Source organism: Passer domesticus, chromosome 1 (genome assembly GCF_036417665.1).
Source record: "Passer domesticus isolate bPasDom1 chromosome 1, bPasDom1.hap1, whole genome shotgun sequence".
Lineage (NCBI taxonomy): Eukaryota > Metazoa > Chordata > Aves > Passeriformes > Passeridae > Passer > Passer domesticus.
In genome coordinates this window covers 136,886,103-136,902,722 of record NC_087474.1, presented here as the reverse complement: position 1 = coordinate 136,902,722, position 16,620 = coordinate 136,886,103, and the positions used below count along the sequence as shown (strand labels likewise).

The 16,620-nt window shown below is 40.9% G+C and overlaps 1 protein-coding gene and 1 long non-coding RNA gene across 6 annotated transcripts in view; one reads left to right on the top strand and one right to left on the bottom strand.

Moving 5' to 3' along the window:
- Positions 1–1,332: 1,332 nt before the first annotated feature.
- Positions 1,333–14,364, bottom strand: LOC135281989 (uncharacterized). 3 transcript variants are annotated; one of them, XR_010348373.1, is made up of 4 exons: positions 13,693–14,364; positions 8,237–8,357; positions 7,389–7,541; positions 1,333–1,377 (listed from the first exon to the last, which is right to left on the bottom strand). It is a non-coding gene; the product is annotated as an uncharacterized LOC135281989 (long non-coding RNA). The 3 variants fall into 3 exon arrangements; XR_010348372.1 differs by lacking the exon at positions 1,333–1,377 and adding an exon at positions 5,351–6,181; XR_010348370.1 differs by lacking the exon at positions 1,333–1,377 and having other exon boundaries at positions 7,294–7,541.
- Positions 14,364–16,620, top strand: part of RUNX1T1 (RUNX1 partner transcriptional co-repressor 1) — a 114,495-nt gene continuing 112,238 nt past the window's right edge. For all 3 annotated transcript variants that reach the window (XM_064391374.1, XM_064391396.1, XM_064391348.1), the window contains exon 1: positions 14,364–15,031. In XM_064391374.1, the coding sequence (XP_064247444.1) occupies positions 15,004–15,031 (28 nt within the window). In that variant the 5' untranslated portion in view covers positions 14,364–15,003. The remainder of the gene's footprint in view (positions 15,032–16,620) is intronic.

The following is a 16,620-nucleotide window of genomic DNA, read 5'->3' as shown; positions in this document are numbered from 1 at the left end:
TGGACTTGCTTGGAGAATGTCAGAAGAGAAAAGCACTATCACACCACTATCAGAGCAGGCCAAAAAAATCCCTTATTGGTAAGCTCTGGCTGTTTTCTGAGCCTGCCAGACCCTGATCAGAGCAATGCGGAGGACTTGTGTGGAATGTAGTTTGGCAAACTTTTTTTGTATTTGTCTTTGTTCTATATTAACTGTGTCACAGGCCAAAAAAAAAATTAACCAGCAGAAATCAAGGGCAGGCCATCAATAGTCCGAGACCAGCTTAAAAATTATCAAATGTAGCAGGAGAAGCTAATCTGGAAAACTAGAAAGGTACTTACCCTTTTGCATGTCAGGACCAGACTGTCCTTCTGTGCTTGTGTAGCGCTGCTGAGACAAAATACCAAGGGAAAAATCAAAAAAAGTAGTGGGAGGCTGTGCTGCCATGTTTTATGGATATAATGGAGCCTGGATACAGGTTGGGATAACACCCTTTTAAGGAATACTGCTGTTTCCATTTATGAGCCAAAGGAGCTGGGGCTTCTAATGGTAACAAGTTTCAGTATTTGTGTCAGACCACACTCAACATGCTTTTATACTAACAGCTATGGAGCACTTTACGATGCACCTTTGTGTTCTAGGTTAATAAAAACTTCAAAAGGAAGTTGATAAAAATAGAAGATGTCATAGTATTTTTTCTTGGGGAAAAAAAAAGCCAAACGTAGCAATGTGAACCACTGTACTTTTCTTGGCTTTTAATATCAAGCAATTAGCATTACTCTAAAATTTACCACAGCCCAAATTAATAAGAGGTTCATTTAAAAATTCTTTAAGGCTGACTGATTAATACCCTGGAAAGAAACCATTTCTGCCTAGTGCATGAGAGTATTTTAATTTCTGTGGTGTTGCAGTTCCTAAGCTTGTGAAGAGGTTTGGAGAGGTTTCCCAATGTTGATAATTTTACAGTAGGACAGGATCAATCTGAAGGAAAATGTGCTTTCACCTAGCAGCCAGTGATCCCTTTGGGTTTATGGCTCTGTGTTGATGCCCTTTCCTTACAATGATGAGCTTGCACACATGTCGCAGAGTAGGTTTAGATTTACTGGGAGTTACAGAAGGTATGCAACTTTGCTGAGATCCTCTTTCATTGGGAAGAAGAGCTGGGAGCTTGTGACTATTAAAGTCTGTCACTGAGAGAAGAACTGGATTCCTCCTCCGTGATTCTTCCTTGGGAGCTATCATTAGACTGCATTTGTTGGGTGGGGATGGGGTGGGAGGCCAGCTGAGAGCTCAGGGCTGAGAGCACTGCACTGCTCTGAGGCTGATCCCTTGCCAGTCATCTTCTGGGTGTCATGGCTATTGCTCACACTGTGCTGCAGTTTTCTCACTTGGATCTTTCTATTTAATATGAAAAACACTGGTGAAAATCACTAGGTAAGAGCAGAGAACTATGATAACCACTAGAAAATCTGAGAAAATATTTGTAGTGTTAAATACAAATGCACTTTACGACATGGTACCATCATAACACTTTGTTCTCACCTGAAAGCATGTGGATCATTTCCCCTTGTTTTCTTTCTTACCAAGAACTACAGTCGCCACAAAACCAGATCTATTCTTGATTCCTTTTTAAAGAAACTATGCTTGCCAATTCTGCTGAGTGGTTGAAATAAGCATGCGACTCAAAAATAGTATATTTGATAGTGTGAGAAACCTTTGAAATGATTTGTGGTACTTTTGGTGCAGATAACCATCTTATGGTGTTGCATAATGATATCCAAACAGTGAAACCAGTTTTCCAAGAAAGACATTGAGTTAGTCTGGAAGAATGACCCACCCTGAGTAGGAAGCAAATATGTATAGAAATAAAAGAGGTGACAGTTTTTCTTCTCTCTTGTTGTAATTTTAAGTTCCATACTTACACAACATGAGTAGAGGAAACGATGAAGGGAAATGAAGGGAACTCCCAACTCCCTCTACTGGGAAGAACCAGAAGACCCACTGTGGACATAATTCCTTGTAGTTTTGTACATGCATTTACTGTTGTTTTCTCTGATTTTTTTTTTTTTTTTAATAATTGGGTCATATTTCAACATACACAACAGATCCTATGTTGCTATCAGCACCCTATTTCTGTGTGACTGCAGGTGCTGCTGCATGGTGAGTGCCATGGGTGGTGTAAATCTGGCTATGACAACTTGGCTTTGCTGGGGGCTGAAGTTTGGCTCTCAGCAGGGAACCAAGATTACTGTTGGATGAACTGAGGGCACCATTTTGGCCTTATCAAAACTTGTAGAGTGAGGGGCCACAAAGCCAAGAGTACCACCAGGGCAGAGCAAAGGTGGAAATGGTCTTTTTGATCATGTGTAAATGTGTAAATCCTGTCAAGGACCAGGATCCCCCAACCAGCAGTGGTAGCAATGGCACTGGGCTCCATCCCATCTGACTGTGACTGAAGAGCTGAAAAGCCCCACTTGCTCTGAGTGGATTCATACTAGAGTGTGCTTTGGAAGGACATTTCTGTGAGAGCAGTGGGGTCACTCCTGAGTATTCCTGCCTGATATAGGAAATTAAGGTTTTTGGCACATAGGTTTGTTCTGAAATCCATATGACCTTGACACTGAGAATCTCGTACAGTCTCTAACCAATATGTTGGCATATGAACAGATATCACACTTCTGATTAAAATAAAATTATGACTTTGATGACTGACAAGAGATACTTTTTCTCTTTTCCCAAATCTTGTATTCTCTGTTACACTGATTCTCATGGGAAATATAACTGCTTGGTAATATGGAGAAGCCCTTGCAAATACAATGGAGCAAGTTTAATTTCCTAATTCACAAGGCCAGAAGTATGAATATGATTATAGGAAGAGATGTAAACCACATGATAGATTTTTAAAGAAATACCATCATGGGACCCTGAATATTGTTCTCATCATAGCCACTGGCATCTAGAAGTTACACCTGTGGAACAGAGTGGCACTCTCTCCTTTTTGTGCTGTCTTATGACATCATATCAGAAATTTATTATTTAACAAAATGCAATGCTCTTTGGATTTCCAGATGTGAATGTAATCAAATGGCATGTGTGAAATTAATAGTATACAGAAAACTTAGTGCAAGGAGTGATGAAGTACACTTTAACGTGAAGAGTGGTGATGTACATGTTAGCACATCAATTTATCCAATGTGAAGTCAAGCAGAAATTATTTATAAATAATTTGTCTTTTTAAAGGAAGGTGATGCTAAGATGCTGCCCTTAACATGTCTGATAAGCACAGTCTGATGTGATTTAAGGCTTTAGATAGATTCAAAATGAATACAGAGAGCCTCGCAGCTTTGATACCAACAAGAATGAACACATCAGAGAGTGCCTGATATGTAAAATTGTAAAGAACTGACAAATATGACTCACAGAAATCTTACTGTTAAAAGCCAAGGTAAATTTAAAAAATGTAGGATAAGTGGCACAGCAAGAACAACTTATGAAAAATGAAAGCATCTGTGAGAGAAAGAGAGGGAGGGAGGGAGGGAGGGAGGGAGGGAGGGAGGGAGGGAGGGAGGGAGGGAGGAAGGAAGGAAGGAAGGAAGGAAGGAAGGAAGGAAGGAAGGAAGGAAGGAAGGAAGGAAGGAAGGAAGGAAGGAAGGAAGGAAGGAAGGAAGGAAGGAAGGAAGGAAGGAAGGAAGGAAGGAAGGAAGGAAGGAAGGAAGGAAGGAAGGAAGGAAGGAAGGAAGGAAGGAAGGAAGGAAGGAAGGAAGGAAGGAAGGAAGGAAGGAAGGAAGGAAGGAAGGAAGGAAGGAAGGAAGGAAGGAAGGAAGGAAGGAAGGAAGGAAGGAAGGAAGGAAGGAAGGAAGGAAGGCTTGATCACCCCTTACCAAGGTAATGGGAAGACTCAGCACATACACAAACCAGAGATCGCAAGGTGACTGTGTATCCGCACAGATGAAGGAAGATAGCTCTCACCTGCAAATGTGCAGAAGGATTGAATGCTCTCAGGTACCTCCTTATTTTAAGTTGTGCTTTACCTTTACTGTGGATTAGAAAACTCAGTCACCAGCATGAAGTAACTGAGGACAGGTACACAGATGAAATATAAAGAAGCCAGTGCTGCCAAACCCAGTTTTGGTTTCCTTGTCTGACTTCGCTGAGGACAGTGACTGTAGTTTCCACTTTGCTTTGGTGATGAGGGATCAGGCTGGTCCTGAGAGTTTCAGTTGAACACTTTGGCTTTAAGCAGCAAAAAGATGAGACAGGTCTGGGATAGGAGTAATTTGAAATTATTTACAGCATAGCCCAGGAGAAATGTGGAAGCAACCTGGAAACTATTCATAATGTCTTCATTAAGAGCAATGAAAAATAAATCCACTCTCTTAGCTTTTTTGTTTGATTTTTCTTTCTATATAAGTCTGAATATCGAAGGCTAAACTGAAGAACCCCACAGCAGTGGTCAAAAGCCCAGTTGGATGGAGACATACCACATACTGAATCAACACCTGCTGCAGTTATCCTGGCAAAGATTCTATTCTGATGATGTTTCCCCTCTAATAATGTCACTATAGGTAAATCTTTCAAAGAGGTCTTCCACAGTGAACAGAGGAGATAATGCCAGTTTGGTGAAATCTATCAAATTCAGGAGAAAGTTGTTTAACCCAGTTGAAGTGGTGTATGTTTATCTCATGCCAAGTATTGCATAAAGTTGTATTTTCCACATTTTAAAAGAAATAGTTTTAGGATGAACTACAGATTAGAGCTCAGACCTGAACTGTTTCTTTTTTGACATCAACTGTGGTGAAAATACCACACAAGTAGACTTAAAAGGTCTTTTATTACTCTTTTCTTGTCAGCAGGAAGATCTGATTCACAATCAACCATATGCCAAAAATCGTACAAGATGCAGGTTGAAACTCAGACAAGTCTGCTTCATCATGACAGTGCTGAAACAGTGACATCATTCAGAAACACTGCTTTGATCATCAGACTGGCATCACAGATATATTCCAAAGGACTTCCTATGAGCCCTAAAGGGAGTATATATTTATAGTAATAGGTTATCGGGAGTTTGAGAAACATTGCAACATTAAAGTAAACACAAGTTGTGAAGGTCATGTAAGTTGCTGGACTAAACCAGCAGGAAATACAGGCTATGGCAATCAGGATATGTGACAGACATGAAATAAAATGGAGGTAGAAAAACAAATCAAGACTATATTTGAAATACCACCATATAAAAATATATCAGAACTGGTGTGGTTCATCAACATGATAAAATCTGAAGAAAATTCATACTTAAACTCTCATTTAAAAGGCCAATCTTTTTTATTAACTGCTTAGAAGAGATACTGCAAATTAAAAGGATAAAGAACAGGAGTGTGCTTTTGAGAGTTTAAAGGCTCTATTGACTACATTCCCAGTTCTGGCATTTTATGATATTTCTCAGTCTACAGCTGTTTCAGCAGATGCCAGCAGCTATGGTCTTGGTATGGTGCTACTCCAATTACATGGACATGATTGGAAACCTGTAGCTTATTGTTCCAGATAGCTTTCAGATGCCAAAACCAAGCACAATCCAATAGAGAGACAATATTGGGCAACCATATGGGCACAAAAAGAATGATATAGCATGTTCTTGGTCTTGATAATGTCTAATGAGAGCCCCATGATTCCCATTTTATTAATACAGTACTCTTTAGACTAGAGAGATCATTCACACATTTGAAATACAGACAAATTCCCCTACTGTAAAATCTGTTCACATTAAGCTCATCTGGAAACTTGTGGAGATCACTCTTGTCAGTACAAGTGGCCATCAAACCAAAGTGTAAGTTGGTGTCCTTTTGATGCACTGGCATCACTGCAGAAACCAGCCGTGTTAAACTAATCACACGTGGCTTTTGCACTATTGCTACACAGGTTTCAGTGATCTAACCCTGCTAGCTCAGGCATTTATCAGTGACCATCCATGGCTCCAGCAGGCAGAGACAAACAAAGTCTAAGACTACTTGCTTGTAATTAACAAGTCTTCAGGTTTCCTGTATATTTTTCTAAGAATTGTATTTTGCCCTTCAGAAGTGAAGTTATTACAAAAGAAACATGAGCAACTCTGATATTTACTCAGTTGAAGAGCAGTATATGGGTACAAGAGTTCCAAGTAACTAGCTCCAAAACCTTGGGGATAAAATCAGAAGTTTTGTGACACCTATGGAAAAAAAAAATCATAGAAATCTCATATACAACATTTAATGGAAGACTTTAGGAAAGAATAGCAAAAGCAGCATCTGAAGTAGAAAAATGTCTGGTTCATTGCTTGAGGTTTCTTGCTTTTCTTTTCTTTCTGTTTTTTTTTATTTTAAGATGTGTGGCTATCCTGCTTCTCACTCATTCCACACAGAAGTAAAACACTGAAAAGTTTATATACATATATATGATCATATACATAATGCACACACATATATATATTTATATATGTATATGTATATATGTGTATGTATATATATGTATGTGTATACACACACATACACACAGACACATATATACATATATATATATATATATATATATATATATATATATATATATGAGCTAGATACTCTGTGAGATATACAAAGCCTGTGAGGCCTAATTCAATAGCTTTTGTGATGTGGAATAACCCCCAATACACAACAACCAACCTCATGCAAACCTGCCATTTTATATGGCTCTGCTTAAAGGTCTTCAGGTGAACAGATGCTAACTCTACGAATCCTCAAAATTTCTTCTTTAACGATTGGAACAATCCCAAAGTTTATGCAAGCTCATTAGGAAACCTTGTTCTGATATATCTGAATGGGCAAGTGTTTTAGACTTCCTCAGTTTTTTTCACTGCCTGTTACGGACCTCTGAAATCCTGATCAAGAGACAGTCATACCACTAAGGAGATAATTTTATTGAAGAATGCTAAATTTAATAAACAAATCTCTAGCTTTAAAACTGGAAATCTGAAGGAATCAATTTCAGAGAAGTCACAGAAAAGAAAGAAACTGGCTTCATGTTGAAATCACTGAAGCCTACAATTCATCAGGAACTGCAATTTGCTGTCATGTAGCAAATTTCACTAGAAGATTGTTTATGGATTGAGAAGGTAAAGGAGGAGCTTGGGGACATGTACACTGCTTCCTCAAAACTATGGGAGAAGAGAAACAAACAAAACCAGAAAGCTTCCAGGCAAAAAATGTTGCAAAGAGAAATAGGCCTTTATTAAGTAAAGTTTGAATAATTACTCACTGTGAGAAGAGGGAAATAATTATTCACCTTCTCACAGTGAGCCAAACCCTTCCCCAAACTCACAGACACTACAGTGATATCAGAAATGAAGATACATAATCAGAAATGCTCATTTCTGACACAAGACCTCTCAAAAAGCTTACTTTCTTGTTCAGATGCTTGGAAAGTGGCTGGGGCTGCTGTAAGCTGGACCTTTTGCAGCACCATGTCCTGTAGGTGGTGAAAGCAACTTTGAAGTCACAGATCCTTGGGTTTCTTGGATGATTTAGAGACACAGTTTATAACCTGTGTCACTGCTGGAAATAAAAATGCAAGTCAAACCAGGGAAAGTACTCCTTTCAGTATTTTAAAATGTTTATGTATTGCAGACAGTTTATAGTTTGTAGTTTTGAATTTTTTCAAGATGCCTTCTAAATTTGACTTACCTGGTTTCTGTTATGTAGAACACTACTATCAAATACAATACACTCATTTTTATTTTTTATGGTTAAAAGGAAAGTAATTATGTAAGAAAAAAAAGAAATTTGAGCTAAAAAAACCCCATTACTTGAAAAGAACAGCATCTTTAATAATAAGGTTTGTGAGTGTTCTAGTTCGGCTCCTTTCCTAAGAAATCAGTGGCCAAACATGTCAGTTATTTCAGTGAGACAGAATCAAGTTGTTTCTGCAGACGGGCAATAAATTATTATGGCACGTCACATGAGGTTTTGACACATGCAGCAGCAGCTAATTTCAAGAAAAGTTCCAGCAAACTGATGGAGCATACACCAGAATTCAGCTAAAGGTGGCTGAATTTAGCGCTTTAGCCATACAACTTGTGGATTTTCTTAGACATTCTCATTGCTACTTTCCCTTTAAAATGTAATTTTGCACATTGCACTGTGTAGTGCTAAAAGTGTTATGTTTATTTCCCCTTTTTTCTATAAATAGCATGTCTCATACTGTGCTTTGTTCTTTCTGGATATTTTTGTGTTACGGTTTATTTACTTACTATGTCCTCTTAACTTGCATCTTTAAAAGTTTTCAAAAAGAAAGCTGCCAGTGAAAGGGGAAAAATACTTCTCTCTTCTGTAAGACATAATTTTTTCATTACTTCTACTTTTCCAGTTTGTCTGAAAGGAGAAATAATAAGTGACTGATGTATCAAAGCATCTTCCCTGTAATGATGTGCATATGAGACAACATTTTAAGTTGCTATTGATCTGCAAATAACAATTCCTGGGACAACCAGATTTCATCAGTTTCTTTCTAAAAATAAACCAGGCTTTAAATAGAGTCCAACAAATGCAGTAATATCAGACTCAATTATCTAGCTGAATTTTTTTCATAGCAGCTTGAAACATTGAAATACCATCTTTGTTCACCATGATACTTGATTGTTAGGCTTTTAAAAAAATATCTACTTTATGTCCGGATATATTTTTCAGCTTAAGTGGTGAACTACATTCTCCTCAGTACTTGATTTTTTAATTGTTTTCTTGTGAATTCTAAAACAGCCGGGAATGACTATATTTGGGCAAGCTTTTGATTCACATATGCACAGTTAAAACATGAGTACAGACACAATATAGTACAAACACAATGTAAAGAGCACTAGAATACCAACATATCTAGGTGGCTTGTAGAGTATTTCTGGACTTCTGTGAGGAGTATCTCAGGTTATGGAGACACAAGGATTTTAAAGCAATCCAATAAAAGTCATCTTCAAGAGGAGAATATTCCTTTTTTCTTTTAAGACAGCAGCTTTAAATCCTACCCTTGTTTAACTTAGTTTGATGCAAATATAAACAGTGGTTAGGGGGATGTGGAAAATGCGGTTTCAGTTACATCATATTGAGGTCATGATATTAATAGAGTTCCCAGCTTAGACCAGTTTGTTTTTATTTACAGCTGGAGACATGGAGATCTGATATACCAAGAGAGGACTTCACCTCTCTTTATGAAAACTGAACAAGAGAGATTTTCAATACAGGAGCACAACTGGTATGTTGGTTAGTTACAGCTGGCAGGAAAATGCAGTTTTATTCCCAATTTAAGCATGTATGTAAGTGGAATAATGTACTGTCAACATGTCAGTGAAAAAGATAAGAGAGTTATGTCGTTAGCCTTCCATATACAAAATGTCACTGTACTTTTTAGGTGACGTAGCACTGAGGGACTATGTATACACAAAAGGAAACCTGGAACAGATCATGCACCTTGGATCCATTACCTCATAGTAGCTTTGCACCATTATGTACATTACAGATGGTCGCTGTCTCTAGTTAAACAGTAGGTATACTTAAAAAGGGATCCTGCTGGCCTTCAGAGGCTGTCCTAAAAGAGGTCTCCCCTCCACCTTGGAGGGAAGGGTCCCCTCAGCCAGCAGCTACACTTTTGAGGGACTTCTAGTGGCCCTTAGGTAAACGGCTTTGTGGCTGCTTATTTCATTACTGTCTGCTATTAGATCACTATTGTTTATTGCAGGTGGCTGCCCGGCAGGTGGGAAGTTAAGGAACTGTATGCGTGTGCGTGCGTGCGTGCGTGTGTGTGTGTGTGTGTGTGTGTGTGTGTTAGGGCAACGGCTTCCCCTTGCTAGGCGAGGGATCCGTGTGCCAGTGTGTGTGTGTGCTGCATGGCAGTTAATACAGCACTCACTGCTTCCAGGAACCTCAACAGCAAAATGTTTCCTGCACTTTGACATCGATGAAAAACAAATTTGTTATTTCCATTTTGGTGTTTTCATGTTTGTTATAGAAGAAGTACTAAGCCTGTATTATTTCAGCACTATCTATTCTCTCAGTTTCAGCACAGACAAAAATATTTCAGCACTAAAGATAAATATTTTATCTTTTAAAATACATTTAAATATTAATTTGATGAATATTCAATGCCTATTTATTTGTATCACTAAAAGAGAGACAATGGATTCAGACAAGATAAGCTGTTTGCTTCTGCAAAACAGAAACTTTTCAAATCATTTTTCCTCTCTTTTTGCTCGGTGTGCTTTATTTAACCAGTAGCATTTTTTTTCTTGAAAAGATCTGGGTTTTAATAAGAAGCCATATTTCACTGAAAATGAGTGACAAAGCTGGCATTCCCACAAATGACTGCCAATATATTATTTTTGTTTATGTGATCTTTCCAAAATAACCCAGCTCCCCTTTTTCTGTCACTGTGCATATATTTTTCAGCAAAGTGCTTCAGAATGCTGCAAAATTAAAGCAGTTTTAGGACTCCTGATGATGCCAAAAGGCAAACAGGAACTCAAAAAGTGTCCTTAGCATATAATTTAATTAAGGAATATCCTGAATAAATATACATGAAGCAAAGCTAAAATCTATCCCATTAGAAAAGGAAAATATGTCAAAATGTATATCAATGGAGTTCATAACCTCCTGAAAGCAGATAGCCTGTTGGTTTTTTTTTTTTCATTTTTTAAAAAAATTTAATTTGGGAAGAACTTAATACATTTTCCTCACTACCAAAGGGTAAACAATAGTGCACACAGAAAGAAAGGCAGGTAATATGTCAGCTCTTGCAGCATGTACATCACCTAGTGGACATGCTTTGCATACTAAAGGGTGGGGATCTATCCTGCTAATGCATATTTTCTGCTCATATTATCAAGTGTTAGTCCTGGCGCGTGTTTTCCACACTTGTGGAGCTGCAAAGCACACCCAGCAACTTGTGGCTCACCTGTCCCAGCCCTTGCAAGCCCCAGAGAGGGGGCAGCACTTCTGCAAGGCAGCACTTCTTTATGTCTGCTGCTTTTCACTGCAGGGGTCAAAGCAGGATTTAGCCTGCACTCCCAACTAAACTGAAAACGATTTTCTGAAGAAAGTGTATGCAACATTGGTGTAATACTGCAGCAGACTCCATCCTGCTGCAATCCTCTGCACTGCACAACCTACAAAATCTGTGCAAACAGACCGAGGGGAAAATGAAGCGTGGCCCACACAAATATGTAAAATATACTTGCAAATTAGAGGGAAAATTGGAAAGATATCGTTAAGGCAAAGGTTTGTGAGTTAAAGCTATAAATGATCCAGCTTAGCATTCTATCTGACTGTTTAGTTTAACATGAATATTTACTGTGCCACTCCATTCAAATGAGAGCTTCTCAAGTGAATGCTGTGGCAGCTACCTGCAGCCCTGATCTGGATGCCAAGGCCTAATCCAGCTTCAGCAGAAGGAAACAGTGAGATCCTTGTGCACTTCGTGGATTGTGAAAGCAAGATTTTTGGAAGCGAACACATGTTTATAGAGAAACATCCCTGAAAAAATAAGGATGGACCTGAAGTCTGCTGTTTGACTGGGAAAGTGTTTGAGGAGCATGAGCTCTGGATGGGAACATGTGACAATATGTAACACTCTGAGCTGCAAGGCAGTGACAATTAAGAGGGACATACTTGTCTCTATTTTTAAACAGCAATGAGGTGAGTTGATATTTAAGTTCTCTTCCAAGAATTTCAGTGCAGATGACTGCCCATAGTATAATTATTCACAGTAAAGACTGAGCCATGTTTCAGCTCTGAACATTTGATCGGTCTCTGTACAATCAAAATATAGTCAGATTTGGACAGCCTAGCAGGATATTTCTGACTTCCATGTGCAACTATACTTTAACCAGCCTTTCTCTCACACAATGTCACACAGTGATACACAGTGTAAATCCTTCATATGTCAAATCAGACATGGCATCTACAGTCTGCAGAAAAAATCTGCAGGGTGTAAAGTTACCAAGTATTTGTGAGGTCTACTGTGAGGCTGCATTTTTTTTCCTTCCTGAAACATAAATTCATCTTCCGAAGAATGTGTTTATTTTTCTTTTTTCACACAAAAACCACATCTACCTTTTCTGGGAAATAAATAGGGAAAAGAAAAAGGTATGGATAAGAGAAATTTGCAATAAGCCAGGCTTCAGTCATCAGCTTTGTAATATAATGATAAGACTCAATGGTTACAATCTTTTATTATTTAGGAATCATGTCAATTCTCCCAGCATGTCTAAGAAAAATATAGTCACCACTAAGTAGTTGGCATTTAATACTCTCTACCACACTCCATTATCTGAGAAAGTTTTGTCCTTACTGGGAACAGTGGGAAATGTCATATAAGATGAGCCAGGGCTGGGAGTTTACTAGGTGATTTCTGTATTTTTCTCATTATGAAATGAGACCACAGAAGTCTATAAACTTCATGGATATTCAATTGCTAATAGTTCAGATTAGATTTTCCAGAATTTCTAAATCTAAGCTGATGCTTGTCCACTAATTTGAACAGTAATGCTTAGAAAGTTGACTGATCTTCTGGAGTGAATGTACACATGAAAGAGGAAGCATTGTAGGGTTTTTTTAATAAGAATTAGGAGTCAGTGTTCAGTCTGACACTTCATCAAAACATGGTCTGAGACCACTGGCAAATCTTCATTTTACACCTTACAGATAGAATAATTGGAATGAAAATATTACACCACAAAGAAACTTCAAACTGAAGTTTCTAAATTTGCTGAAGACAATAGAAGCCTTGTAAAATTTGCTATCTTTAGATTATTTTTAAATATTTGAAGATACTTTTAAAAAGATTCTCCCATAATTTGGCTTTGAAATAGATCTCCGTAAAACAGATAGTTTTAAAATTAGAAATCAATGCCAGACTTGTGGCTGTTCACTGTCTTTGTAAATTGAAATCACAGTAGACCAAAACATGTCCTGATTTATGATCTGTAGAGCAGAATTTACTCCAACGTAAATTTGACCATGTATTACAAGATACTGACCAGTTCATTAAAGCTCCATATCCTGAAATGTCTGCAGAAAAGGTAGCTTTATCCAGATAATAAAATATATTTAAAACATATTTTCAAAATCAACCAAAATTTCAAAGCCAGCAACAGAGGCAAATACTGTTATAAATATGAAGGTAAATATACATTGAAATGCTTCTTCCTCCCTTTTGGAAATATGTATGCCTTCATAATAAACACACAGAATGCTACTTTGCATTCAATAGGTCTATTTATGTGTTTAAAATTAAGTATTTGTAAATTTGCAAGATCAGGCCTATATAGTGGATGTGTGTGTGTGCGCGTGTGTGTACATGTATGTACAGGAATAAAGAAGGCAGCTTGATTAGAAGTTCTATTCCATGCTCACTCTTTTACTTAACATCTGACATTGGAAAAAATGAAGCTAAATGTTCCAGCATTTCTGACAGTTCCAATCCATTATCTGTAATCTGAAAAAAAACATGCACATTTTTACTCTGAAGCAAATGTAAGGTTTTTTCCTTTTTTTTTTTTTTTTTTTTTTTTTTTTTTTTTTTTTTGTGGAGACGCCTTCTTTATATAGTGACAACATGATAGCAGAGATACCAGTTCGCTGTAGATTGTGTGACTGACAATAATATTCTCTGCAACACGTAGAAGGGAATAACTGATGAATCGGAAAATATATGGATGCCTACCGAAATGATTATGTAATGAAACACGAAGTCAAATGGTGGCATGCTTCTATTAATTGTAGATGATAGTAATTAATTTTCACTGCAGTTGTGATCATGTCGCTGCTTTCAGAAGAATCCAGAATCCCCTTCCAAGAAAGTGTGAAATTGCATCTGGGTTCTTCAAGCCATGAAAGACTATAAATTTCTTTTAAAATAAGAGAGGGAGGACTTCCTCGATACTGTACTTTAGAAAAAGGAAAAAACAAAGGAAAAAAGAAAATGATAATTGTTTTCTCTAAGGCTATTATCTAATGCAAAAGCAAACAGTCTGACTGGAAATCAGCTAACAGAAGGGGATTAGAGAGTAGATCTGAGAGTGGCTTGATTTCTAGCACTGCTGTCTCTTCACACAGTGATGAGACACAGGCAGAGCAGCCAGGAGCTCTCCAGATGGCTAGAGAAAGTGTTTGTCTTGGGTTACTGCAGGGCAGTCTGGACTCTTAAAGCCGGGGAGGCATCATTAGGGAGCAAGTTAGATGTCCACCCAGTAAAAGCGAGCGAGAGAAAGAAAGAGTAGGCAGGCTGCCCGAGAGGGACCACGCTCGCCTATTGTTAACATATACTTGACCCCCACTAACCTCTTCACGACACAGATGTCTCCTACCTCTATCACCTCCCACTGCTTTAAGCCCTCCCCCCCTGCACCTGGGTAGCGGGGCCGGCCCGGCTGCCGGCAGTATGCTGCCTGCCTCGCGCGCTGCCTGCTAGCGGGAGCCGGGCGCAGCGGAGCGGCGGCGGCGGCGCAGCCTCGGGCGGGCTCGGCTCGGCTCGGCTCGGCACGGCACGGCACAGCACCCCCGGCTCGGCTTCGCCGCGGGCTCAGCTATGCGTCGGCTGCGCAGGGACAGGCAGAGACCCCGCCACTGACAGCGGCCGCTCCCTGCGCTCCACATCACGTTTGTCTGAAGCGGCGGCGGCGGCGGCAGCAAGGAGAAGGACCTGGGCATTAACTATCTCGACTTGGAGACTTTGCTTTATTTTTGGTTCTTGTCCTTTCCCGTGGAACCAGTAGTCTCTCTCGAGCTGATCCTCCTTTAAGGAAAAAAAAAAAAAAAAAAGAGCGAGAGAGGGTGGTGGGGGGGGGGAAGAGCAGCTGGAGTTTCTCCTCAGCTCGTTTTGACTTTTGTGGACGTGGATCATCTGGACTGGGAAGGGAAGCCGCGCGGCGCTGCTCTCCCCTTTCCCACCCCCTCGCCCCTCCAGCAGCCTGGGCTGCCGTCTCTCCCCCGAGCAGGACGGGAACTTTTATTTGCAGCTCGCAGCCCGTGGCGAATGGTGGGCATCTCCGGTCCTCTGCAGTGTGAGTACGGGCGCGGGCAGGGCTGGGCAGGGCGCGCCGGGGCGGGGGGAGCCCGAGTTCCTTTTCTTTCCCTTTCTGCTCTCCCGCAGGGCTCCCCAGGCTCTGAGGGGCTCCCGTGGCTGTAACTAACCCAGGCAGACCGGGGCTGCTGCTGTGCCCGGGCCAGGTTAGCGCTGCATGCAGCCTCACATGCTCTGTCCCCGGCTTACAAACTAGCACCCCGGATACTGCTCAAGAGCTCGGAAACCAAATAACCCAGTTTTGGCAGAAAAATAACCCTCCCAGGCATATATTATAACAAAGCGTCCGATTTCTGTCTGGATTTAGGACTTGCCTTTTTCCTTCCTGCCTCCCCTCTCTCCAGGCTCTAGCGCTGGCCAGTGTGAATTGGAGTGGCTGAAATATTTCTGAAGGGATTGTTTTGTTTCGCTTGTTGTTTCACTGAAATAATAGGTTTGTGCAGCACTAACAACATCTTTTCGGACTATTTTGAAATAAATATTTTAGGCGGTGCACGTCTCCTTTAGCTGCACCGCAGTCTTGCAAACAGCTTGTTCCCTAAAACGACAGTATAACGTTAGGGATTGCATTTCCAAAACTGCCATACAATGTAACTGTCATCTCCTCTGGCTGTGCTGAAGGGTTCGATTCTATAAATTTGCAACAGACCATTGATAAGGGAGATTGGAAGGATGAAAACCACATTCTCGGTCATTTAGACAAGCATTTGACTTTTGCGGAGTTCGAGTCCTTTTGTTAGTGCCAAAGTTGAGAAATTTGCTTTCGTGCAGGGAAGGATTTGCCACCCTAGCAGGAGCACCCGTGACTCCGTTTCAGAGTTAATTTATAGGGAACTAGCTGTCGCTCTTGTACTCTGCTTCCCTAGATGTTAGAGAGAAACCGAAAGTAACTAATCGGACGTAGCTCTTAAATCGTTCATGCTCCAACCAGGAGCTAAAATGTTGCTTCCTTCAGTTCACTGATAAGTTTAAAGGAGGAAGGGCGAGGGTATGGGGAGTCGAAGCAGCCTCCCCCTCCTGCCCCCCAGGCTGCAGCCGGAGCCGGGCGCGGCGGGACCGCCCTGCCCGACCGCAGCCGGGGGCTCTCCGGCATCGCCGCTCTGGGGAACAGACGCCTCGAAGCCGCTCGGGTTTCTCTGGGAGAGCGGCCCTCCATCTTCCGATCCGCAGCAGGCTCTGCCCGCCATCCCCTCCTGCCTCTGCCGTGCCCTAAATCACGGCACGGAGAGGATCCGTCTGTCGCAGCCGCCCGGCCGTGACGCTCGGGAGCCGGCAGCTCCCGCCCCGCAGATAGCTCGGGAGCGGGCTGCGATCTGCTCAGTCCGCAGCAAGTCTGACCGAAAGAGCTGCCTAAGTTTTCCAGGGACAGTCGCAGCCGGGCGGGAAGCGCCTGCCTTGGCTCGCCAGGGCGGCCCCAAGGTGCGCTGTGCACGGCTGCGCGCCCGCCTGTGCGGGCAATGCTGAACGCGGTGAGGGCACGGCGCGGCAAGGGCTGGGCAAGAACGGGTATATGCCTCTTAAAATCAGCCTGCGGGAGCTGCCGTGCTGTCTCTGGGAAAGCAGCAAGTG